The 27738-nt window shown below is 38.6% G+C and overlaps 1 protein-coding gene across 1 annotated transcript in view; it reads left to right on the forward strand.

Moving 5' to 3' along the window:
• Positions 1-27738, forward strand: part of Lrp2 (LDL receptor related protein 2) — a 184431-nt gene that overhangs the window by 113342 nt on the left and 43351 nt on the right. The window contains exons 37-51 of the mRNA XM_077110314.1: positions 583-796; positions 1836-2075; positions 4610-4798; positions 6711-7631; positions 8012-8177; positions 8575-8733; positions 10263-10552; positions 11243-11446; positions 12293-12535; positions 15837-15962; positions 17348-17470; positions 18612-18743; positions 19988-20189; positions 23606-23901; positions 25779-26295. Of these exons, the coding sequence (XP_076966429.1) occupies positions 583-796; positions 1836-2075; positions 4610-4798; positions 6711-7631; positions 8012-8177; positions 8575-8733; positions 10263-10552; positions 11243-11446; positions 12293-12535; positions 15837-15962; positions 17348-17470; positions 18612-18743; positions 19988-20189; positions 23606-23901; positions 25779-26295 (4022 nt within the window). The remainder of the gene's footprint in view (positions 1-582; positions 797-1835; positions 2076-4609; positions 4799-6710; positions 7632-8011; positions 8178-8574; positions 8734-10262; positions 10553-11242; positions 11447-12292; positions 12536-15836; positions 15963-17347; positions 17471-18611; positions 18744-19987; positions 20190-23605; positions 23902-25778; positions 26296-27738) is intronic.

Here is a 27738-nt window from a genome sequence, read left to right on the forward strand (position 1 = left end):
GAAAATAGCCGCAGGTACATTTTATTTTTCTCCAAGAAGCACAGGACTTGTCATTTCCCCTTGAGGAATTCCATTCTTGTGGGTTCTTTTCCAGTTTACCAAAGCCATTATGGCTAAGGCTTATTGCCTGTTCTAACATAACAGCACCATCTGGCTCCTATCCAGTCTTGCTCCCCTGTGATTGGCGGGGGGACTTTTCCTATCTCTATTACAGAAATTGTTGGTGAATGTTAAAGCCTGGGTCAGTCAGCTCCTACGTGATGTCTGATATTAGACACTTCAGGGTACCCTTGACCAGAATATCACACTCAGGGATAGAGGTTTAACTCCCTTTTCTTCACCGTGCTAGTTGAGAAAGCTAACTGACTTTATTATCAATGAAATACTCAAACTGATGTTTACCCAATCCCTGTTCAGTCTAGTTTGTGATGCCCCAATCATACAATAGATAAGAAAAAGCACTACAAAGAATAGAGGGCTTATACGTGTGAGGTATTATTACTGTTAGGAGAATATTAGCTTTAGAATGTTCTTTCATTTCACTATGAATCAGTGAAACTAATGAGAGCTCTGATTTTGTAGATTGAAAGAGGAAATGTGGACGGTACAGAGCGAATGATCCTGGTGCACCATCTTTCCCACCCATGGGGAATTGCAGTCTTTGATTCCTTCCTATATTATACTGATGAACAGTATGAGGTCATCGAAAGAGTTGACAAGGCCTCTGGGGCCAACAAAGTAGTCTTGAGAGAGAATGTTCCAAATCTGAGGGGTCTTCAAGTTTATCATAGACGCAGTGAGTATTTGCTACTAAGAGACCTTCATGGATGTATGGTGTAGATTCACACTCTACACATTCTGTAATGATCTGTCCACACATGGTCTGTGTATATACACATGTGAATTGAAATTACCCAGAATATTTTTTTTTAAATGATGACCATGCCTTAAGCATGGTTAAACATCATCTGAAAGACCATATTGTCTTCAGAATAAACTTATTCCCATTCTTTTCCCATCACTTTTAACTATTTGCTTTTGTTTCAGCACTCCCTGATTCATCATCTATTTACTTATTTTTTTATTGTCTACATTCCTTATTGAATCTAACCTCTGTAAGGACAGATGTCTTGTTTGTTTTGTTTACTGCTTTATGCCCAGTAACAAGAATAGAGAATATTGGTTGGGAATATCTGCTGGGAATCTTAAAAGGATTATTCTTAGATGTTGTCTATTTCAATAAAAATTTTTTCAGACATATTTTAGCTTTGAATTTGTCCCTTTATGTTGGTGTTATAACAGAGATTTTAAAAATAGCTTGGGCATTCTATAGCTTTTAGTTTCTAACCAAAGATGGTCAATTTCTTTCCTGTCTTATAACCTAGGTTTGTTACTTGGTGTTTATTTTTCTTGCATGTGGAAAAATACCTTTTAAGTATTCTTATTACATATGTTTAAAACAAACATCCATCATATAATTACATCCATCATGTAATTAAACTCATATAATTTTAAGTGCCAGTGCATAGGTCAAGAGGGCAAAAATGAATAGATTTGTATATTGACTTTTCTAATTCTTGCATGCTTTCTGGAAGAAAAATAATTGATGCCCCATTTTATAACTATTATGCAATAGTTGTGGTATTCTTTTAATATTTTTAGGTGTTATTGCATAAGCTTCAGTATCTCAGTATTGCTTTTAGGCTTTTAACCCACCTACCATATGTATGTTATTAATTTTTATAATGAATCATTTGGTAACTGAGTTTTAAAAATTGGAGTTGGAGTGACAAGTAGGTAGGATCAAGTCACAATCTGATTTTTATTTTATTTAGACATTGCTGGATCCTCAAATGGCTGTAGCAACAATGTGAATGCTTGTCAGCAGATTTGCCTGCCTGTACCAGGAGGGCTGTTCTCCTGCGCCTGTGCCACTGGATTTAAACTCAATCCTGATAATCGGACCTGTTCTCCGTATAACTCTTTCATTGTTGTTTCGATGCTGTATGCAATCAGAGGCTTTAGCTTGGAATTGTCAGATCATTCAGAGGCCATGGTGCCAGTGGCCGGCCAAGGTACGCCAACTCAGAAATAAGACTTGACTGCATCTGGTGCCCAGCTGAAATCCTTGATATCATAAAAGCATTTCTTCAGGCTTAGATTCAGCACATAATGAAACTTCTCTTTCTCTTTAAATAACCTGTCTTAGCCTAGAGTGGTTTATAAACTTTAATGTGTATCAGAATCATCTGGAGAGGACTGTTAAACATAGATCAGAGCCCTATTCCTGGATTTTTCTGAATTAGTAGACTGGGGGACGGGCAGTAATCTGTATTCCTAACCTTTTCCCAGGGCATGCAGAGGTTGCTGGTTCCTGAGGACCCTAGACCTAGAGCAATGTAGAAAGTCGCATGAGTTCAAGAAGTGTTTACAGGATTGGTAAAACAGTGCCCTTATTTCTGACTGTTAATGGAGAGTTAGGGTAGAGGGCACACTTCTATTTAATATAGTAATGAGATAGTCTGAGGTCTGATTTATTAGCATATATTTGGTGAATTGAAGTAATAGTTCACAGTACCAGTCACTCCTTAATAACCATATCTTTGCTACTCTTTTTGCTTGTGAACTCTGAATGTATAAAATGATAACGTGACTCCTAGATGAGCCAAATTTTGCAGGTATACATTACCACAAGAGGAATTAAGAGTTTAGGAGAGTCACAAGGCATAAGTAAGAATAGAGGAATAGAGGGTAGGAAGAAAAGAAAAAAGATGAAGGGAATGGAGGGGCAGGAGAAATGGTCAGTGCAGACAGAAAGGCTCTGGTGAAGGACACATACACACCTGGTACCTGCTCATGCTCATGTTTACCTGCTGTCACAACTCATCTTTGTCTTTTTGTTTCTAAAAAGTTGTGGATCTAATTTATCATCTTGTAAAGATACTAAAACATCAATATTTTCTTTCTTCCTACTTTTCATTTTGGAAAATCTCAAACAGAAAAATTGAAAGAAAAGGTAGAGCAGACTTTTTATACCTGTCACCAAAATTTAACTGTTGTTAACATTTCATCACCTCTCAGTTTTTAATCCCTCTGTATGCACATGTATGTACACACAACCACACACGCATGTACACACACACTTATACACACATTTTTATGAATCTTTTGAAAGCAAATATCAGATATCAGGTACCATGACACTTTCCCCCAATCTACTTTAGCTTGCAGCTCCAAAGGGCATTATTATCTGATACTTACATTATTTGTCCAGTTGTATATAGCTGTTGATTTGTTCTAGTCAAGATCTAATCCATAGTTATGCATTGCATTTGGAAGTTCTCTTTATTTGTCATTAATATGGAGTAATTGCTTAGTTTTTTTTTAATGACATTGATTTTTTTTAAAGAGGTAGATCTACTATTGTCTTTTAGAATTCTACATGAAGGATTTGTCTGTTTCCTTAAGTCTTCTAATCTGTCACTCAGTTTATACTCTGCATTTCCTATCAAATGGAAGTTAGCTCTAGTTGCTTGATTATATTGAGGTTAAAAACATTTGGCAATACTTGGTAGGTGGTACTGTGTACTTGATATGGAATCTCATTAGGAAGATCATATACATAACTTGTCCTGCTTGTAGTGACACTCAAGATTGATTTCTTGGTTAAGTTGGTCACCAAAAATCCCTCCTTTATATAGGTATATTCCCCCTTTTAATTTCTGTGAAATCTATAGAGTTATGTTTTGGTCCTGTGAATATCTTGGTGCCTAGCACCTTTACCCATTGTTTTTAAGCAGCCATTGATGATTTTTGTCTGCAATGATTATTTCAGTGGGGATTATAAATGGTGATTTTCTCATTCTATCATTTCTTTACATTCCTAGATAATACTCTATAAAGGAAAATTCCCACCCCAATTCATTTTTTTAAATATATATATATATATATATATATATATACATTTTTTAGTTTGGTAGATGAACACAATACCTTAATTTTATCTATTTATTTTTGTATAGTGCAGACGATCAAACCCAGTGCCACACATGTGTGAGGCACGTGCTCTATCACTGAGCTACAACCCCAGCCCGTCAGATTAATCTATATGTTTATGAAATAATCTATGTTTGTTAAATAAATTGTAAGGTGTTAATTTCAGCTTTTAAAAATTAGTGTTATGTTCAATTACCATAATTAATCTTTGGATGCTCTGATTGATCCATCTTGGGTAGGGAAAGTCTCTTCAAGTGGCTCCCTGTTTTTTGACATGATCCCATGAGTGTTTGAGTGCTTCCTTGCTTCTTGGTACCATAAGATATTCCAGGCTAATGCCTTTCCCAAACCTCTATTGATGTCCCAAACTTATAATCAGCCCTTTCTCCCAGGAGCTGTAGCTCCTTATTGTAGGAAATACTGTTCAGAAGCCAAGATTTGGGTGGTAAGTATGTTTGTTTTAAATAACTGATAAACAAATAGGTTCACCTCCTAACAAGGGGAATGGTTAGAGCGAGGAGCTGGGAATGGGTATTTGAGAGGAAGGGCTGGTGTTTAAAAGCACTGTTTCCAGCTCGGGCATTGTCTGATGATCTTTTCCTAAATGTTCTAGGGCGAAATGTGCTACATGTGGATGTCCATGTGGCCTCTGGCTTTATTTACTGGTGTGATTATAGCAGCTCTGTGGCATCTTACAATGCAATCCGTAGAATCAAACCAGATGGGTCTTCTTTCACAAACATCGTTACATATGGGATAGGAGGAAATGGAATTCGTGGCATCGCAGTGGATTGGGTGGCAGGTATGTCAGCTATAGAGTGATTTTATTGAAAATTTTTTTGTGTTTGTCTGTCATCTAATTTTATGCTGAGGAGTTTAACCTAACTACAAGTGATATTGATTTATTTTTCCAGACAATCATTGAGGTCATTTGAGATAAATTGTGTGTATTAAATAAATGATAAGGTGTTTCAGTTGACAGATTCACTGCAGATTAACCATATCATTTTCTTCTATTATTAGAACAATGAAAACTGCAGGCAAAAATGGCTAGAAATGTCAAATTAGATCAATTTGTGGTTTTTACACTTGGATTTTGCCCCTGTTTCTGAATTAGAAATGCCTAAATTTTCAAAGAAAAAGTGATATTAAATATGATGTAAATCATAAAATGAAGTTCATACTTTTAAAGTTGAGCAATTTTAGTTGCAAATACTTAATTGCTTCTCTTGTTAATGTATAAAAGTCCTTTTGGTCCTTATATGCTTCTAATAGCATTTTCTTGGTATATTGGTGCAGTATACATTAATTGTATTGATTCATACACCGATCATTTGATTCAATTACTGCTCATTTTTACTTATACTCTAGGAAACAAATGTGTTATAATTTTTTGGAATATAATCCAATTCTAGTCAAAATAGATGTAAGTGTGTGTTATCAAGTGTGGTAAGCAGGCAACACTTGGAAATATTAATATCTATTATGAAATATTAACATCTAGGTCTATAATAGTTTATTGCAAATCATAAATATGGTAGCATAGTTAAATAAGGCTTTAACTGAGTTCCTAACCATCATTCCTGATTATAAAAGCAGGGTCAGCAAACTATGGGTAGTGGAATAAATATAGCCTATTGCCTCTTTTTGTGAGTAAAGTTGTATAGCCAACAGAGCTATGCCCGTTCACTTATGTGTTATCTATGACTGCTTTCATGTTTCAAGGCACAGTTGAGTACTGTGAAAGCAACCAAATACACTGCAGAGCCTAAAATATTTATATCTGCTCTATTGAGGAAAGTTTGGCAATTCTGGATTAAAGGATTGGGGATCTCTCTCTCTCTCTCTCTCTCTCTCTCTCTCTTTCTCACACACACAGAGAGAGAGAGAGAGAGAGAGAGAGAGCTCTCTCCAGTAGAGATAGGTATTGAAGAAAAGATACCAGGAAAATATTTAATATAGCTTGATTTCACTAGAGGTGTTTTGAGTCAGATACAGGCATAAACTATGTATGCCTTGGTAAGCAGTATTGATAGTTCAACAACAGATTTTTAACTACATGGAATCAATAATTCGGGATCACTCTTTATTCATGATACTATCTTCATGTAATTGTTGTTTCGTTCTAGTGTTTGTATCATGCTGTAACACTCAAAGGGAATTGGGCCATGGATTTGGTGGCTTTTAGAAGGTCCATGGAATGGGAACAGCAACATTCATTAGAAAAGATAGAAAAACATCTCATTTTACAGAGAGCCTTCCATAATATTGGTAGCAACAGGAGGTGCTGATGGCTGTCCCTCTATGCTTCTTTTGTCAAGTTGGAGTAGAAATTATGCCATGATAATGTGTATTTAGGGTTTTGAAGTGGATTTAAAAATTTAGTGCTTTCGGTAGAAGTGGAAGGACATTCTGGAAAATATACCTTTGGGTAGAAAGCGAGCTAGGACATTTGCTACGCATTCTAATCTGCTTCAGAAGCTGAAGATGGGCACCTTCTCTCTGAATTTGAAGGCATGGTTTCTTTAGTTCTTAAGAGTAAGTACTTATTTTTCTAAGCTACACTGAGATATTGATTTATTATCTTGGAAATGATATCATTTACTGACCCCAACTTCAACCTCACATATTTTGTCCTGAATTTGAAAAGGTCTTCCCTTCCTTTTCTCTTCTCGGGTTTCCATTCATCAGCATCCTCTCCTATTTTCCTTTAGGAAATCTTTACTTCACCAATGCCTTTGCGTTTGAAACACTGATAGAAGTGCTGCGGATCAATACCACCTACCGCCGTGTTCTCCTGAAAACCACAGTAGATATGCCTAGGCACATTGTCGTAGACCCCAAGAACAGATATCTCTTCTGGGCTGACTATGGGCAGAAACCGAAGATTGAACGCTCTTTTCTTGACTGTACCAATCGAACTGTACTTGTCTCAGAGGGCATTGTCACACCACGGGGCTTGGCAGTGGACCACAGCAATGGCTTTATTTATTGGGTTGATGATTCTCTAGACATAATTGCAAGGATCCCTCTTCACGGAGGGGAATCTGAAGTGGTTCGTTATGGCAGTCGATACCCAACTCCTTATGGCATCACTGTTTTTGGAAATTCTATCATATGGGTAGATAGGAATTTGAAAAAAATCTTCCAAGCTAGCAAGGAACCAGAGAACAGTGAGTCACTCACAGTAATAAGAGACGATATCAACTGGCTGAGAGATGTGACCATCTTTGATGAACGTGTCCAGCCCCGGACACCAGCAGAGGTCAACAACAACCCTTGCTTGGAAAATAATGGTGGGTGCTCTCATTTCTGCTTTGCTATACCTGGTTTGCACACTCCAAAATGTGGCTGTGCCTTTGGGGCCTTGGAACATGATGGCAAGAGCTGTGCCATTTCAACAGAAAACTTCCTCATCTTTGCCTTGGATAATTCTTTGAGAAGTTTACACTTTGACCCTGAAGACCATAGTCCACCCTTCCAAAGCATAAATGTGGAAAAAAATGCCATTGCTGTGGACTATGACAGCATAAATAATAGAATCTACTTCACACAAAAAGTAGATTCTGAACGTGGACAGATTTCCTATGTCAGCCTGTATTCTGGGACCCATACTCCAACTGTCGTTGCTTCGGGTAAGTGCACTCTAACTGGAGTTTATCTCAGGTGTAGATAAAACAGGGTCAACATGCATGAATGACCTTCTTCTTCTTCTTCTTCTTCTTCTTCTCCTTCTCCTTCTCCTTCTCCTTCTCCTTCTTCTTCTTCTTTTGGTGGTGCTGGGGTTCAAACCCAGGGCCTCATGCATGTGAGACAAGCTATTGAGCTACAGCCCCAGACAAGGCCTTGTTAAGTTTCCCAGGCTGGCCTTAAGCTTGTGATCCTCCTGTCTCAGTCTCTGGGGTAACTGAGATTATAGGTGTGCACCACTGCACCTGGCCCGAGTGTTCTTAGAGTGCACTATGATTCTGATGTCTTAATATGTGTTTGTGTCTCTCTGCTGGTGTGTGTCCAGATGTAGGGATTGCTGATGGCATTGCCTTTGATTGGATCAATAGAAGAATTTACTACAGTGACTACCATAACCAGACCATTAGTTCCATGGCTGAAGATGGATCTCAGCGTACCGTGATAGCCCGAGTTTCAAAACCAAGAGCCATTGTGTTAGATCCTTGCAGAGGGTATGTATGTCCTGGTCTTTTGTTGTATTTTTGTTTGCTTGTTTCTGGAGGAAGTGGGGCCAGAAATTATTTTATGTTCATAGAGAGCCAGTATCTTAAGGGTTCATAACTCTGTGACTGTGTATAGAAGGGTAAATGAATATTAAGTGGTTTTTACCTGGGAAGGGGAGTTTTGAGCTTCATTCCTGTGGGAGGAAAGTTGGCAGCATTCTAGGAAATCAATGCTCAGTAAATCCCTTTTGGGTAAACTATGTGGCTAGGAATGGAGTAGGTTTCCTACCTGAGACCCATATTAATGGCAATTTGTAATTAAAGATCGCTGCTATTTTTTTTTAAGTGAAAAGGACTCTGAGGTTTCTTGCGGAACTAATCATGACTTCTTCTTTTGGATGATTAGGTACATGTATTGGACTGACTGGGGCAATAATGCCAAAATCGAGAGAGCCACACTCGCAGGAAACTTCCGGGTTCCCATTGTGAACACCAGTCTGGTTTGGCCCAATGGACTCACCCTGGACTATGAGACAGACCTTCTGTATTGGGCGGATGCTAGTCTGTATGTGTCTCTGGTAGTTCATGTGGGGTTGAGAAGAGGAGTTCTTCCTCCTACTTCCAAAGCAGAGAGATTTGCTTAATGTGATGAAATATAATTTGCCAGAAAGTTATTTCCAAAACATAGAATCACAGTTTTTGGAACTATATGATATTCTAGCTTGAGTATGTTCTATCTGTGAAAATTTAACTTTATTGTGAGATTGAATAATTATGAGCTGAGAGATATCTAAAGATGTATCAGTAAATCGTGTGTGCAATTTCAACTATAATTGCAAATGTAACTACTCAATTTATGACCAAAAGATTCTAAGAAACTATCAGAAAAATATATATATGTATTTGGTACCTAGGTTCGAATACCAAATACATACCACTGACCCACATCCTAGGCCCTTTTTGTTTTTTATTTTGAGACAGGGTCTCACTGAGTTGTTAGGGCCCTGTTAAGTTGCTGAGGCTAGCTTTGAATTGCTGTACTCCTGCCTCAGCCTCCTCAGCTGCTGGTTTTTACAGGGATGTGCCAACGTGCCTGGCATGAATGACTTTTAAATATATAGTGATATTAAAAATTTCCCTGGGCTTTATCATTCAGTGTCTTTGAAAACATGATCCTCTTTAGTCTTCGACTTTTGGCCCTCTTCTCAGATAATCCTTTTCCTTTGGTATGCTTCTTCTCAGCAAATTTCATAATGTTTTCCTTATAAATTTTGTCATGTCTAATGTTGCATGTAGTTTCTCCAAGTGACCCCAAAATGTGACGTCTCACATTCCAGTCATCCTAATGGAACATGCATGGTTTTTGTAATTGGTAAACACATTTCCTCACAAGGAACATATTTCCTCACAAGTTTGGTCTTGTGGTGCCCAGAATTCAATATCCAGATCTTGTCTTCATTTTCTCATCAAAACAAAACAAAACAAAACTGCTCATTTTCTATTTGAGCAGTTTTGTGTGTCTGATTTTGGATCATTTTAGATAAATATCTCAAAGTACTCAAAAAATGTCAAGTTGAAAAAGTCACCAAGGGAGTGGACAGGACAGAGTGAACATTTTGGGGGCCTTTACAAGGCACTCCACACCAAGTACCATGCATGACATGTATCTTTTCATATTGCTCTCTTTTTTTTTATTTTTATTTTTTAGTTGTAGTTGGACACAATACCTTTAATTAATTAATTAATTAATTAATTAATTGATATGTGGTGCTGAGGATCAAACCTCGGGCCTCACACGTGCTAGGCAAGTGCTGTACCACTGAGCCTCAACCCCAGCCCCTGCTCTCTTGTTTTTAATGACAGCTTGGTTCCTTTTGTAGGATCTATTGTAGGTTATATTCATTTCTGGAAGTCAATAATATGGGTAGGCAATTGTTTGTTAAGACCTCCCATCATCAAAAGAAACATTTCCAGCTGCCATATACCTCGCTTGAAAAGACAGTTGGGGTGTGTATAAATGAATGTGTGGGCCTAATGATTATTCTTCCCAGATTTCAGCAATTTCTTGTTCTTTTTTTTCCCCCTCCACTTCAGGCAGAAGATTGAGCGCAGCACTCTCACTGGCATGGACCGGGAAGTCATTGTCAGCACAGCCTTTCATTCTTTCGGCTTGACCCTCTATGGCCAGTATATTTACTGGACAGACTTCTACACAAGAAGAATTTACCGAGCTAACAAATATGATGGGTCAGATCTGATGGCAATGACCCCAAGTTTGCCTGTTCAGCCTAAGGGTATTTGCACTGTTAGGAAAAATGAACAACAGCAGTGTAGCAATCCTTGTGATCAGTTTAATGGAGGCTGCAGCCACATCTGTGTGCCAGGTAAGGTGTTGTCCCTTGAAGGTGAAAACCTATAGAATAATCATAGTAAAAACACCTGGCAAGGGAGGTGGAAGAAATGTTCATCTTAACAAGAAGAGAAAAAGCCCAAATATCCTTGATTTCAAGGTAACTTATAAAATAGATGGGGTTATATTTTGAGGGAAAGTCTTTGCGAGATTTCTTTTCTATTCCACACAGAGCCATCTTATGAAGGTGTTTTAAATAGAAACTTGGTGAAGGTAGAAAATAAGATGAGGGCTTTGGCCATCCCACTTCATGACTTGCATAGAAAATTCCGTCCATGAGCTTATGTTCCTCATAAAAAGATTTAATTTTCTGCTTAGGAAGTATTGTTTGTAATTTGAAGTATTTCTGATGATATTTTAGGGTGAGATATGTGTTTCATCGTATTTCATGGAGAAAAATTTGAAGGAATATGTGCTTTCTGGTACTGTTACTTTGAGAAAAGAGAATCATTGCTCTTGCAGATGCTAGGTAGTTGTTTGAAGATTACAGTAAATTAGCACATTTATTAGAAATTGGTGGTTGTCATTCTTAATGGAAGAGTGACTCGGAATATGGTTGAAAGGCTAATGGGTACGTGTTTCATGTAGAAGCTGTTGCAAAAGCTATTCTGGAGGAGACTCTGAATGTTTGCTGCACTAATCTTGTGGTTTCTCTTATTCCCAGGTCCAAATGGAGCTGAGTGCCAGTGTCCACATGAGGGTCAGTGGTATCTGGCCAATAATAATAAACACTGTATTGTGGACACTGGGGCCCGGTGTGATGAATCCCATTTCACCTGCTTCACTGGGTACTGCATCTCCGAGCGGTGGAAATGTGATAATGAGGATGACTGTGGCGATGGCAGTGATGAGCTGGAAAATGTCTGTGGTGAGTTGGACTCTCCGTGCTTTTCGTGGGCGCTGAGGACATCGGGCTTGGTGCAGAATCCTGTTGTGTGTGAATGAGGTTGAAATTAGTACCTAAGAATTCTGTCAGAGCTGAAAAACATTTATTCGGATAACTCAGAATGTACTTCGGTTAAATTACCTCTGGAATGGTTATAAGCAAAATCACTGGATTAAAATCCTGGCCATGTGGTTTATAATCTATATAGCCCTGGGAAAGTTATTTGCTTCAGACAGCTCATCTGTAAAACAGAACCATCACTAGGGTTCTTGTGAGGAGCAAGAGAGCCATAATAAAAACCCTTAGCATAGGGTGTGATAAGATCCCAAGACTGAGAAATCTAATATGTGATTGTTATTAATTATCATAGCCCAAAGTTTATTAATGCAATACTTGTATTGAAGTCACTCCCAGTCCTCAGCTGTCATGTGAATGGAATGAGGAAGACCATGAAAATTTATCAGAGAGGTTGAAGGTTGGAAACCTTTCCCTAACAGACCATGTAAGGGCTAGGAGTTTTTGTTTTCCCCAAATAAACTGTATTTAAATGCTTTCCTGTGACCGACATAAACTTTTAAATTGAGATTGTAGAGAATTGGAGTGATTTTGATTTTTTTTCTTGCAATACTTTGTTTAAAAAAGGCATACAACATTATTTTTGCTTAATCTGACTAAAGTGTTATCTCGCTTGGCATGCAGTCCGATTTGCAGCCATATTTGCCTGGGAAGGTTCACTCAGAGAGTCCATTTTATTTTATTGTAGTGTTTTAGAAACTAGAACGATGCTTTTATCTAGAGGTTTTCTTTTGATGTCCCCTCCCCACCCAGCATTTCACACCTGCCTGCCTATGGATTTCACCTGTGACAACGGGCGATGTGTCCAATATGGCTATCGCTGTGATTTCTACAATGACTGTGGGGACAACAGTGATGAGGCCGGGTGTCTGTACAGGAAATGCAATAACACCACGGAGTTTACCTGCGGTAATGGGAGGTGCATACCCATCGAGTTCGTCTGCAATGGCGTAAATAACTGCCATGATAACAGCACATCAGATGAGATAAATTGCCGTAAGTCTAACTTTAGTACTTCCTGTATTTTCGAATGTCAAGAGTTGAAATTTTCACATTAAAACAAAGGCTTTCTGAAACACAGTTTCCTTTTGACACAGTGCACTAAATTCTATAAAACACAACTCTACCTCCTTTTTATTCACTTAAATTGGTGGGTTCATGCAATTGTTGAATATTTTAATCTTGAATATTTTGTCCTTGGTTTACAAATCTGCTAGATTACAGATCCTCTTGATAAATTTTTTTTGTTGTTTTTAAAAAATCTTTGCAAAATTTATTGCCTAAGTGTATTGTGGTTAATGTTTGTTGTGCAAAAAAACTATATTATACCATGTTGACTAAAATAGTTTTCCTCTTTAGTTTTTCTGGGAAATATCTTCATAGCGAATTGATTTTTGAACTGTACCTTAGCATCTTAGGAAGACAAAAGATCCAGAATGTAGGTTCTAGTATGATATTTTTAGTTTGGCTGTGATAAACCAGTTTTGTGGCTTTGTAGATAAGAGCTATTCTATACACTAGTGTATTTATTTGGGTCTTTTCTTTTTTGGTGGATAGAACCCAGAGCCTAGCACATGCCAGGCAAGCTTTAAAAAAAAAAATTCCTATGAAAATTTCAAACATATACCAAAAAAAAAAAAAAAATAGTACAGCATACCCCTCACCCAACTTCAACAATTATCAGCCATATATACCTTGTTTCACCTATCTCCCCATTTTTTCTAGAATTTTAAAGCAACATGGATTTCACAGATAAAGACATTTCAAAATACAACTACTGTTTTAGTCATGTTTTTTTTTTTTTTTTTTTTGCTGCTGTGATTAAAATACCTGACAAGAACAATTGGAGGAGGAAGAGTTTATTTGGGGGATCTTGGTTTCAGAGGTCTCAGTCCATAGAAGAGACCCAGGAACCCACCACCTCTAGCCACACCTTACCTGACTTCAGTTACCACTCAGTTAATCCCTATCAGGGGATTAATTCACTGATTGGGTTAAGGTTGTCACAACCCAATCATTAAACCTCTAAACCTTGCATTTCTGACACACGAGCTTTTGAGGTCACCTCACATCAAAACCATAACGACCACAGTGCCTTTATGAAACCTAGAAAAAGCAACAATAGTTACTTTATATCTTTGACCATCCAGTCTACATTCAAATTTTTTTCACCTTTACTTACTGTTAATTCTGCTCAAAATTAAGATTCAGACAAGATCTGCACATTGATTTTTTGATTATTAAGATTCTTTAATCACTTTTATGTCACAACAATTCCATCTTTTTTGTCACTGATTTGGAAGAAAAATTGGCAGATTTTTCCTGGGAAATATCCCACATTCTGAATTTGACTACTCCTATAATTGGTCCATTTAATTAATTTCATCCCTCTTATTTTCTGTGCATGGAATTTAGAGTAGAGGTTTGATTGTGTTAGGGTCTACTCTTTGGGTAGGAGTGCTTCTGGGGAGCTGTGCATTTCTTGTTATATCACATCATGAGGCACAGAATGTTTGCTTGTCCCATTCTGCATGACAGTAACATGGGTGAACCCAGGTGTCTTCCTGAGTCTTTCCTTACCAAGTTCCCATCAACTTTTCACCCAGTGCTTTTAGCACCCATTGCATAAATCAATTATGTTCCAAAGTGGACATTGTAAAATTTTATTTTTGCTCCCCATTTATTCACTGAAGTTCTTTAAAAATAAATTTTCTTTATCAACCATTTAATGGTAATTACAATCTGCACAGTGAATTGCTTAATTCTTTCCATTTGTTTTTCAGAATAAGGAGTTGGTGATCAGTGAACAATAAGTTTATGTTTGTTTAATATTATTGAATTCAAGGATATCTACATATTTGTTTAAATACAATGTCCATGTTTATTCTTTGGTATTTTTTTGGTATTTAGAAATTATTGCAGTGTTGAATGCCCCTTCCTACTGGGTTTTCATTGTCTATAGGCTTATTCGGTGGATAGAATTAGGAAATGCAGTTTTTTTTAAGAAAAAAATATTACATTTGTATTTATCATTTAAATTTATGATTATAGATTGTTCACTTAATAGATTTATAAATCCATCCTTTCTCTTATGCTTAAAATTTTGGTTCTTTATAACATTAACATAAGTTACTTGTTTCCTTTATTTTGCAATAATTTTGAAATGCCTGTAATAATTTCAAGATTATTATAACCACAGAAATAATTTTATAACAATAAATATATGCAAGGTCTTTCTTATTCTTAGATTATGCCCCCATGACATAGAGGCAATATACTGCTTTTAAACACATTTGAATTTTTTTCTTTGTAGGGTTATAGTATCAACTTGTTTTATAGTTAGCCTCCGTACAAATTTTAAGAATAGCTTTTCTTTTTTCACTTTGATTACATTGTTTTATTTGTACAAAATAATGTACGTGGTTCTGAAGTTAAAACTATGACAAGGTGCATTTACGGAAGTTTTGTCATCTCTATCTCAATCTTCCCATGGGGTGATGATTTTCTTTAGTTTATTTTTCATAATAATTATTGCTTTTAATAGAAACATCTCTCTCTCTTTTGCTCACTACACACACACACACACACACACACACACACACACACACACCCGGACACATGCTGAGCAACCCCAATCCAAAACTTTTTAATTGCTGACATGAACCACAGGTAGAAAATTCCACATCATGAATTGCATGAAAGTGCCTCAGGCTATCTGTATGAAAACATGAATGAATTTAGTGTTTAGACTTTGGGTTCTATTTCTCAGATATCTCATTATATATGTGCAAATATTCCAAAATCCAGAAATGTCAAAATTTGAAACACTTGTTGTCCCAAGCATTTCTGAAAAGGGACACTCAAGCTGTATAATTATCTTTTTCTTCTCCCCCTCCCCCCAAAGGTAATCTTCTATTACTGTCAACAATATATCCTGGAGATCATACTGCCATTGTGTATCCACTTATAGAGCTTCATTATTTTTATAGCTACAGATTGCTGCGTTGTGTGGATATGCCATGGTTTAGTTGAGTTGAGCCTTTTGTTGATATCATTGAATTCATTAAATAAAGAATACAATTTAAATGGCAATCTACCTGTCCTCCTCTCCCCAGCTCTCTATTTGGCAGTATCTCTTCACTAGATAATCTGTAGGTAACATCAATTTCAGGGACTGGGCTTCTCCAATCCCCCTCCTGTGGTTTGAAGTCTGTAGTAGGTCTGCTGGCATAGACAGTGTTGATACTGTATATTTGGTGGATATGTTCTAAATGTTTATCTGGTTGTCTTTTTCAAGCTGACCGCACTTGCCAGTCTGGATACACAAAATGTCAGAGTACAAACATTTGTATTCCTCGAATGTACTTGTGTGATGGCGACAACGACTGTGGAGATATGAGCGATGAAAACCCCACTTATTGCAGTGAGTATGATGAAATCACTTCATTTCCTGATTCTGGAGGTGCACATTTTGAGCTGAAGCAAAAATAGAACCTGGGTATCTGTACTTTTTCCAGTTATCATCTCAAAGTTTAGTTTGTGAGCAGATGCAGAAGGCACTTGCTCCAGGATGTGGGTGGAGGGGCAAGAGAAACCCCTTCCCTCTATGCCCTGCCTGAATGCCCAGCCCCCAAATATTTCCAGAGACCTGCTACAATTGGAAAGCCATTTCCCCAGTGTTGAAGCTCTTTTGTCTTCAAAAGCTCCAGGCAGGATTTGCATATTAAACTCCTACTATCTAGTCAAAATATGATGGTGGTGGCCATTAGTAACTGAAAGTATTTTTATAGCCTTTTAATATTTTAATTTCAGGAAGCTTTATTTAGCAACTTTGTTCATTAAGACAAATTAGAAGCTCTTTTTTTAAGCTATGTAGTATCACTTTGAGACTGTTAGTGTAAACAGATTCATAGTAATTCATTAGTAATTGTCCTTCCCTGTAGTCACTGGTCACTGGTCCTCTCCCAAGCAAACCACAGGGCATGATGATAATTTTTCACTAGGCCAGGCTATCATCTGAGACAGGAATCAGTTGTATTAAGAGCAACCTAAGGAAGCAAAATTCAGGGTGCAGCCACCAGAGAGGGCTTGGCAGATTGGAGTTATTGCTGACCTTTCAGGGACCTTGTTTCCCTAACAATATTTCCTTGGCAAATCATCAAACCTCTTGGGCCAAAGCAAGAGAGCCTTGTAGAGGAGAAGAATGACAAGACTTAACTCAGGTTTGTGCTTGTGTATTCAAGAATACATCCGATCAGAGCCACCTAAGTTTACTTGAGAAGAGAACTAATGTTTAAACATTTGGCATACTCTCCTGCTTTCTCAAATAAAAGTTCTGGATTATAAAAATAAAGATGATGAGAACTTCACTAACTCGAATCATAGTCTAACATGGTTAAGACGTGTGTGGGGTGAACTCAGATAAAATCCCACTGCTTTTAATTACTTCAGTAGAATTTATTTAATTTTCTACTATAGCAGAAAAATAAAACTAGTGTATTTTACATGATTTATTTTATTTTATATATCACAAAGACAGTTCTTTGGTATTTCTATCAAATAGAATTTGTATTTTGGATTTCTGGAATCTGGAATGGAAATTCTGGGAAACTGGGACATATTACCTTCTATCTATCTCCAGTACTCCTCCCTCCCCATGCAAAGCTCACATAAAAGCCCATTATTTCTCAGGTCCCAGCCTCTGTTTCTCAGCAGCTGTTATGCAGTTTAGAGGTACAGGCAGATTGCTAAGGCTGATGGGCCCATGCTGTGCCTGCTCACACCTGTCATCTTCTTTCCCTCCCCCAGCCACTCACACGTGCACCAGTAGTGAGTTCCAGTGCACATCTCCCCCGCGCTGTATTCCATCATACTGGTACTGTGATGAAGAAATTGATTGCCTCGATGGCTCCGATGAACCTGCCTCTTGTGGTAAGAGAGTGAACACTTCACATGCAGAGTAGAGTCATGTTGCAGGACACTAGGTCTCCCTGCTCCTGCTCCCAGCTGGGATGCCACAACAGTTCTGCAGATGTTCATTAAAGACATGTGTAAGTTGCTGACCAGAATATGGAAGTCGCTGGTTGCTGCTGATAAAATGAGATTAGGCTCCTAATACAGTGCCTGCTTGTAGTTGTTTAATTTTCGTTGACTCTCATTTGGAACTTCTGAATTTGGCTGAGTTCTGGTTCATAAGACTGGGAAGAGGCAAAAATGATTGGATTCTTCACACACACACACACACACACACACACACAGAAGGAGCACACCGTAGGCACACAAACTCTTTCTGTTTTGTGTCAGTGAAGCTTCTGGGGTGAAGTTCCCCAGCTGCCTGAGCTTCCCATGAACTTTGAGGGACCCTCTTGTTGTATTCCTGGAAGCCATTGTACCTTGTTTGCATTTGGAGACTGCTTTTTTAATCTGTTGATAAATCATTTTGCTATATAAGTGATCAAACTATGACTGTGGGCCAGTTGTCCATCTTTATAGACAGTTTTATTAGACTGCAGTCACATATTGCCCATGGTTGCTTCCTGCACAATGTCAATGTCAAGTAAGTGTGACAGAGACCATGTAGCCTGCAAGCCTAAAATATTTACTGTTTGGTTGAGAAAAAGTTTCCTCACCCTTGTTGTATAGTTTCATACTCCCTTTTTATGACATATAATATTCCATTGAGTGGTTATATTATCATAGAGTTAACTGCCTCTTTTATTAAGAATTGAGTTTACTTTTTTCCTATTATTAATATTGTTATAGTAAATACTATCACGTATGTATATAAATACTAACACATATAAAACTTTTTATTTGGGGGATATTTTCTTAGGGCCACTGGCATAGTTTTACATTTCAATGCAGATTGTTTTCTATTTCTCTTTTCTCCGAGGTGTGAGTTCTAATGCTGGTGGTTACAGAGTGTTATCCAGAACTCTTTGTCAGGTTTCTTTCCCCTTACACAGAAAACAAAGGGCACGTAGTATTTTGAGGATCTGCACAGGATATAATAATTGTTAGGTGTGTACAGTAGCCACTGTTTTCACTGAGACTGCTTCTTAACTCTTTTTAGCACACCATGAGCGAACGTGCTCAAGTCAAGAGTTCAAATGTGATAGTGGCAGGTGCATCCCAAAAGAATGGATTTGTGATGGTGACAATGACTGTGGGGACATGAGTGATGAAGATGAGAGACACCAATGTGGTGAGTGAGGCCAGTCACATCTTCTGCAGAGTGGCATTCGAGGGACTGGTACAGTCATTCTTCTGGGTTTGGAAGGTCTGATTGTCAGGCACATTCCTGCTTGATTGACTGCACACTCATAGAATATTGCAATTATTTGTTTTCAGTGGGTTGCATAACACCATTTTCTTTTGTTAACAAAGCTGGAAGTTCTTATCTGAGGTGTCTCAGCAGGGTGTTTTTCTGTGGTAAAACAATAAGAGCAGTGGCTTCCTGATTCTTGTATTTGACATCAGCCCTATACATAATGACTTGGGGGTGGTCCACAGCTCCTCAAATGCTCTCTCTCTCTGAGGTGGGTACATGGACTGTAGCAAACACTTTTCCCCTTTCTTCTTTTGCCTCATGAATCAACAATGGGTTTGGGTAACATTCTTTTATTCTGCAGACACTAACAGTTCTGTGTCTACATCTCTTTCTTCCCAGTGTCATGGTTTCTGACAGCTCTTATTGACACATATTTCTCCTGTTCACCCTCATTCTACTTGGGGTAGCTGCTATAATGTAGTTGGAGATGCACTACCTTTGGAGAAAAAAGACCTGAGTTGAAGCACTAGCTCTTTCTCCTAGTTCTCAGATTTTGAGCCATCTAGTTAGCCATGTTAAGCTTAAATTTTCTCATCTGTAGAATTGTCATAAAAATACCTATCTCACTAGCCAGGTCCTTGGGAGGCTGTTGCAAGAGGATGGACAGCAACTTAGTGAGACCTTATCTCAAAAAATAAAAAGGGCTGGGGATGTAGCTCAGTAGTAGAGCACCACTGGGTTTAATCCCCAGTACCAATAATAAAAACACAACAAAAAACAACAAAACAAAACAAAAAACCTATCTCACTTTGTACTTATAATATTTCTTGTAAACTAAAACATGTTATCAAAATGTTAAGGCATTTGGTGTCCAATTAATACAATGAAAGAGAATTTTTGAAGCCTAAGGGGAAAAATATGATCTTCTGTTAATTTTAGGGAAAACTAGGTGAGGTGTTTTATTATGTTGATTTCTTTTGAAAAATCCAGAGTCTAAAGCAATTAAAACGGGACTTTTGGAGGTACTTATGTCATGATCTATTATTATTGTAGCCAGGTGATTTGTCTTCCTGCTTTCCTCCCATTTTCTTTCATCCATCAGAGTGTTCAGTACCATAAGCAAGAGAATGGACTATTTGAAAAGACTGTCATCTGATTCTTGTGTGCTTTGGTTTCAGAGGCTCAAAACTGCTCAAGTTCCGAGTTTTTCTGTGTAAATAGCAGACCTCCAGCCAGGAAATGCATTCCCCAGTCCTGGGTCTGTGATGGCGATGCGGATTGTGCTGATGCCTTTGATGAGCATCAGAACTGCACCAGGAGATCTTGCTCTGGAGATGAATTCACCTGCAGTAATGGACTGTGCATCCGATCAACATACAGGTGAATTGGGGATGGAAAAATCTCCCAGAAACCTCAAATACCTGAGGGTCAGGGTTGACTTATCCATGAAGCCCAGTAGCCACAGTACCTAGAACCCATAGTAAGAAGATGTTTGAATTCCTTTGAAATCAAAAGAAAAAAAAAAAGAATAACGTTGGTCAAAGAGAGCATTTGAACATGCAATATTAACACGTCTGCCCTTATATCAATGTGGTCACCTAATAGAATTTTAAATAATTTTATGGATAAAGGGGCCCATGAAGGCAAAAGTGTGTAGCACCCATGAAAGTTATCATGTGGCCTTGCGCAGAGATAGGGAGATGAATGCACTGGGCTTGATGTAAGAAAGTTCTTTCTCAAAGCCAGTGACCCTCTTCATTTTCCACTTGGAGTAAAAGCATAGGAGTAAAAATTTTTCACTTTCCTGTCTCAGCTATAAGAAAAATAACAGTGCAAGCATGATGATAAATGGAGCTTGCCACTTAGCTCAGGGTCATGGAGACAACAGGGAGAGGCGGGGGTGGGGGGTGAACTGAGATGTGTGTTCTAGCTGAATACTGCAAACATTGTTCAGCATGCAGGAGTGTAGGGGTCCAGATCTTCTGATGCTCGTTTTAAAGGAAAAGTTGGAAATCTGGATTCCCATGCAAAATATTCTGACTTTAAAGGTCCCCCTCAAATATTTAAATTCTTAAAATACTCTGTGGGTCAAACTGATTTAGCTTATAGCTTGCCAGTTTGGGGGATCACTCCTGTAATATCCTATTGTGTATCCTATTAGCACTTTCTTCAAATATGTCATTTCAAGTGATTTATATTTTCTTAATACCCCAAACTTGTATCACCCCCATTTAGCAAATATTTGGATATAGAAGGAAGGGTAATCCTGATGGACAAGAAAAATAGTAAGAGCATTAATAAAGATAGGGGAGCCCAGAAAAGGGTTTTTACAAGGGCAGAGGAGGTGAGTTTGATGTCTTCCTGAGGTGAAAATATATGCTAGGCATTTAGACACATGGAATGGAAGCTAAGAAAGATATTGCATGTGCCATGGATGGTTAAAGGCCTCACAGGCATACTGAGAGCTTCGGAACTATCAGCTTATATCCTGCTGGGGAAGGAGATGGCAAACTAGAGGAAGCAGGCCCAGGACTGGAGCAACAGAATTTCTGGGGCTATTTGCTTTAGTGGCAGATGTCCATCAATAGGTGCTGACTTGCATCTGGGATACAGTGTGGTGTAAATTGCATGTTTATGATGGGGTCCTGGAGAAGAAGAGAAGGTTAAGTCATGTTCTGTGAAGGCTGAAAATGAAGCAGGGGCTTAGCATGATGATCAAAGATTAGAAATGATTAAAGTAAATAAATGTTATGTAGAAAATGTGCTCTACAGGCTATCTCATCCCTGATGAGGACCAAGTGGACTTTACCAAATGGGCAGAATTTCTTCATTGACAATTGGAAGATATTCAGGAGTAGGGAACTGTCTCATTTTGTAGTGAAACTGCATTCAACATGCTTTGTTTGTATTTAACTGATATAATCTCTGGATTGCTTTTTATGGTGAAATTAATCTTCTTTTATCTGTATTTTCTCCCTGTTTAAGAGTTGTACTATGTTATACTTATCTTTGGTTCTGAATACAGTAAATAGTTAATATCATTAGTCTTAGATGTTAATATATTCTGAAAACCTAGGCATAAAATGTATGGAATACAATTCTAACAAGGCTTAATTTTGGTCAGATTCGGGTTTTTTTTGCTCCCTTTCTAAGCATTCTGAGCTCTGCTTTGTTCTTACTATGATCTCCCAGATGACTTATTTCTGTCTGAATAGATTTCTACTGACTTAATTCATCTTTCCTTTTCTTCTTCTCTCTTGCCCTCCTTCCCTCCCCTCTTCCTATTTCTCTCCCTTCCTATCTTTTTCCTCCTGAAATTTCCAAATTGCTTTTGACCAGGGATATGGCAAAACAGAACAGGAAAAACAATGAGAGTAATAACAACAACCAAAAAAACCAATACCAAAAATCCCATATGCCTGGAAGCCTGAGCTATAGAGTTTAAAATAACTTGAACTTCTGTGTGTCTGGAGCACCATTAGCCTCCAAGTATCCTGTTAATGTGCATCTTCTTGCTTGCTTGGCAGAATGCGTGCTCCCCAATTTGGTTCGCTGGATGGGATTACTTTTCCTATTGACTGTTTTCCTGGGCTTGTTATTAATGCTGCCAAAGCACCTGCCTAAGATTGAGTTTTGAGCAGCTCACTGGAGTAATGACACACAATTGCGCCTAAAATCCTGGTGATTTTTTCACCTGACTTTCCCTCTTGAGCTGGAATTAAACTAGAGAGAGGAAAACATTGGTGTCTCAAAGCATTCAGAAATGAGTTGTAATATCTCCCACGAGGCCAAGTGGGGCTGAGCCAGTGTTCTGTGGTCCTGGCTTTCTTCAAAGGTCCATGCATATGTTGTGGTGTTAATCACATTGGCAGGGACCTGGGTCTGTGGATGGCAACTGCGATTAGCAAGTTGGTTGTAGGTTGTTGGTAAGATTGATCACATTCACCTTCCATGCCTTTTAAGGTCTTGCAATGTTCTGCCTCCAGCTCCTGGGCCTTCTATTGTAAATTGTTGTGTGAATTATCAAAATGAGTTTTGTCTGTCCTTAGCCTAAATTCCTTTACACTTAGGATGAGTTTGCTATTGTCAGCAGAACCCTCTTTAGTAACCATGACTTTTATGGGATCTTGGAATAGTGTAGAGAAGAAAGACCTGTTTGGCTCACATCACTTGAGGGAACTATATGGTCCTCATGCCTGGGAATGTTAGGTCCCCAAATAGCTTCTAGGACTACAATAGGCCTTCTTCCTTTGCCAATATTCATGTTAATCTACTAATTTTCCCTCCTTCCCAGAACCATAATGGCCCATATCTCATGATAAATGGCCATGGGACTATGGAAGGATAGAATGAATAGGACTGCTAGTGCAAATATGATTCCAGTTGGAAGAGAACATGTTCTTAGCAGACACCCAATGATCTTAACCTTTATATACACAATACTCACCCTTTTGAGTTTCCACTTGGGTATGGGTACTTCTGTCACTGGGATATTGACTGTGCAATTAAGCTATCTTATTATCTGAGAAATATTCTAATCTATCAACTAGGGGAAAAGATGAATGTGGATTTTTTTTTTAAAGCTCTAGATCCACATTCTCACCGTAGCACCTGGGCATGCTGTTCAAATGCCACATTATTATTGGTGAGGAAGATGAAGTTTCTGGAGGGAAGGGGACCAAGTCGTTGCTCATCTTATTGAAATGATCAAGCTTAAGCTGTCATTCAGGTGGATAGAGAAGAAACACTCGGATGAGAGATGAGTCTTGTCAGCCACTCTGGGTCCCTTCACACAGGTGTGACCGGCGCAACGACTGTGGTGACTATAGTGATGAGAGGGGCTGCTCCTACCCCACCTGCAGTGAGAGTCAGTTTACCTGTCGGAATGGGCGCTGCATTAGTGAGGACTATGTCTGTGATGAGGAGAACGACTGTGGGGACAACTCTGATGAGCTGGAGCACCTGTGCCACACCCCAGAAGCCACATGCCCGCCTCATCAGTTCAAATGTGACAATGGGCACTGCCTCGAGATGGTGAAAGTCTGCAACCACCTGGATGACTGTTCCGACAACAGTGATGAGAAAGGCTGTGGTGAGTACACTGGAAAACTTACCAAAAGGACAGAGAGGGCTAATGGCTTGGTGTGGCTTCTCAATCCTTCAAGACTGACCAGGACTTTATCATCTGTTTTCTGTGTGCACATTTCCAAAAATTTCTTGTGGCTTTGATATCAAAAGGCAAAGATTTCCTGGCATGCAAGACAGGCACACCACCATATTTTGGGAGATAATTCTTGAGTTAAGCAACCATTAGAGAGAATAGAAGATGAACAAATATTCAGGCCATTTTTTTTAAGAGGTCTGCTGAATAAGGTGCCCAAGAATGAACAGTGTTGATTATCTTTAGACCCTTGGGATGACGTATTGCCTGAAGCATCTCTCTGCTAGGACTGCTTAGCTGGCTCTTCAGTTTTGTCCTCAGGTGCTCAATAGGAGAATTTTAATCTCCTCCTTACCCCACCACCATAAGCAAACCAGTCGAGAATTTACAAAATGGGTACTGTTTGCTTAGCAGCATCTTGAATTCCTGTTTGATCACAGGAGCATTGTTTCGGGTATGCTGGCATTGTCTCTTTGATTGAAGAGACAAATGCTTTGAAAGAAAGGTCATATCTTTTTATTTATTTTGTTTTCTTCCACTGATTCACTATCAGTGGTCATTAAGTGCATTGCCTAATTGACCCAGAATATATAATGTGGTTTCTGTTCTTAACATAAAAATCAAGCCCTAGACAGAGAAACTCAGAGAGAAAGTGCTATGGAAATTTAGAGAAGGGAATATATATGTATAACATAAAAAAATGCAAAACCTAATTATTTGCTCTAATACAAGAAAAACTACTGTTAGTTTCTACCAAAAGTTTTAAAAACCATTAAATAAATAAAAATAACACCTATTACTTTTAGATATTTATACCAAAACTCTTAAGAAAATTTTCTTATATTTAGTCCTAATTTGGTTAGATTCTCATTAGGCTTTAATTAATTTTGCCGTGCCTATTGAAACCAAAACCAAATTCTCAATTGTACATAATGCAAATGTAAAATTTTAGTTTGATCTCATGAGGTCTCTTCCAAAGGTACTAAACATCTACTCTTATAACCAGAACAAATCTGGTTGATCATGTAAACCCTCTTTCTTTTGCAAATAATACAACTTTACCCTGTAGATATGAAATGAATTGCTTAGTGTTACCTGGTAAATCAGCAGCAGTATAAGGTCTGATTTTTTTTTTTTTTTTTAGCACATGAAGTAATTTTTAATCTGTGGCTCCTGGCTGAATAGAGAATTAATAAGCACCTGTTCCCCTCCCTTTGCAGATGGTTTCTGAGTGAGCTTGGCCATGTGTCACACGACCAGCCCAGGCACACCTACTATTGTGGTGCTCCTGGTGATGAGCTCATGCCCATGCCCATGCTCATGCTGTCCTGTGAGAGGCACATGGTGATAACTTTTTGCCACTCTGTAGTCAGTGGTGGCAAGCTGGTAGCTTGAGATTGGCCAGGGTGTGCCTATCCCATCACTGAAATAGGGGATATCACAAATCAGCCTTTCCCCTCTTCCTTAAGGGGATTCTGTTTTGCCTACACTCTAGGCAGGACCCTCTGTTCTCCTTTATCCTGCCATTTTATTTTTAAAACTATTGTTTAATGAGAGGTTGGCAAGCACAGCACTAGAAGTCAGCTACCTTTGTTACTAGTATTGAGTGTGAAAACCACAGTTGAAGGATTAAGTGGGAGAGAAAGTTGAAAAAAATAGTGGCTTTTGAATCACCCCATGGTCTTTGGAAATCCCCATTGACAGTCTTCTGGCATGATTCATTAAGAATTGATATTGCCAGGAGAAATGTTGACATTACTGACATTTTTTATATCAAAATAATAATAACAACTGTCTTTTACCTACAGGCATTAATGAGTGCCAGGATCCTTCCATCAGTGGCTGTGACCACAACTGCACAGATACCCTAACCAGTTTCTATTGCTCTTGTCATCCTGGCTACAAGCTTATGTCTGACAAGCGGACTTGTGTTGATGTTGATGAGTGCAAGGAGATGCCCTATGTCTGCAGCCAGAAGTGTGAGAACGTGATAGGCTCCTACATCTGCAAGTGTGCCCCAGGCTACATCCGTGAGCCAGATGGGAAGACCTGCCGGCAGAACAGTAACATTGAACCCTATCTCATTTTTAGCAACCGTTACTATTTGAGAAATTTAACTGTAGATGGCTATTCTTACTCGCTCATTTTACAAGGACTGGGCAATGTTGTGGCACTGGATTTTGACAGAGTAGAAAAGAGATTGTACTGGATTGATAGAGAGAGGCAAGTCATCGAGAGGATGTTTCTGAACAAGACAAACAGGGAGACAATCATAAGCCACAGACTACCAGCTGCAGAAAGTCTGGCTGTTGACTGGGTTGCCAGGTGAGGAAACACTGAGCTTTTTAAAAGTTAAAAATTACAAGGAAAATGCTGTGTTTTATCTGGATAGGGAATTGATCTTTTAAACCTGTGTTAATATGTGGATGCATTTAATACTTCTGCATGTTTTTTTTTTCTGCTTTTTACTTAATACTCAAATAGGATACCACAGAACTTTAGTGATTGTAAGAATTTCTGATATCACTTTTATGGAGAAGGGTATCACAAGGGAGGGAAGAACCCCGCTATCCGTAGGCCTTCAGTTAACTGGAGATGATATTAAGGACTGATCCTCACATTCATTGGTGCATTCAGTCATTTAAATATGCTGAGTACCTCCTTCTTGCCAGGTGTGATGGTGGGCACTGGGGACCTGGAGGTGAACAGGAAGGCAAAACCCTTGCTGTTCTGGAGTCCACAGGCTTGCTTCCAATGCTTAGTCATTCCCAAATCTGGGTTCGTCATGAGGCAGAGGATGGCTGATCTGAAATGCTTTTCTTTTGAGATAGTTCTTCTAGAGACTGAGGGTTTTCAAGGTAGGACGATGATGTTATAATTGAAACTTTACCTGATCAGGCACACTTCTTAATGCCTCTGTTGCATATCAAGTCTGTTAGATACTTGGAAGCATAAGCCAGTTGACTGTGTGGTTAGTAGACATGAAGCTATAGGCACTAATGTGAATATTCTAGTTGCAGTCAGCCCAGACCTCCAGGTGGCTCCTTGCCTTGTGGCCATCTTCAGGGGAAAGGGCCTAAAACCAGAGGGAGAATTTGGAGCCCGGTTCTCCCTGAGCAGCTGGCCTGCCAGACGTACTCCTAAGTTCTTGCTGAATAATGTATGAAGCATTGACAGCATGAATATGAATATGGCTCTACTCCATGTCCAAAAACATAGTGATTAATGATTTACAGGAACAGAACTAACCATGGTCCAATTCCTGTCCCCATCATTTGCTGCAGTGCAGGGGAAAATAATACTATAACTCAAAGATACTGTCATTTAACCCTCTCCCCCCCAAACTGGTAGAATATTATTTCCGTCTGGGTTTCAGCCCTTTTTTTTCTCTACTGTGACATGTTCTTGATCAGAAAGGAGAATTATTTCTATGTGTGGTAGTGAGGAAGACAGAGCAAGGAAATCTGAGTGAGGCTGGGGGAAAATGGCCCACACCTTTTCTCAAAAGTCCAGGAAGAAGCACAGCCAGGCTAAATAGTCCTTAAAACATGAAAGATAGAATTCAGTCACATTTGCATTGGTAGGAGACATAAGATAGGTACTACATTGAAATTAGAAATGTTTTACCCCAACATTAATACAAAAGTGCACAGCCAATATGAGATTGTTTAGTTTCCAAAGCTTTTAAACTTGATCTACTGATTTATTTTTAATTTTTAAATTTGTTTTAATTAGTTATGCATGACAGTAGAATGCACTTTGATGCAT

The sequence above is a fragment of the Callospermophilus lateralis genome, chromosome 9, assembly GCF_048772815.1.
Source record: "Callospermophilus lateralis isolate mCalLat2 chromosome 9, mCalLat2.hap1, whole genome shotgun sequence".
NCBI lineage: Eukaryota > Metazoa > Chordata > Mammalia > Rodentia > Sciuridae > Callospermophilus > Callospermophilus lateralis.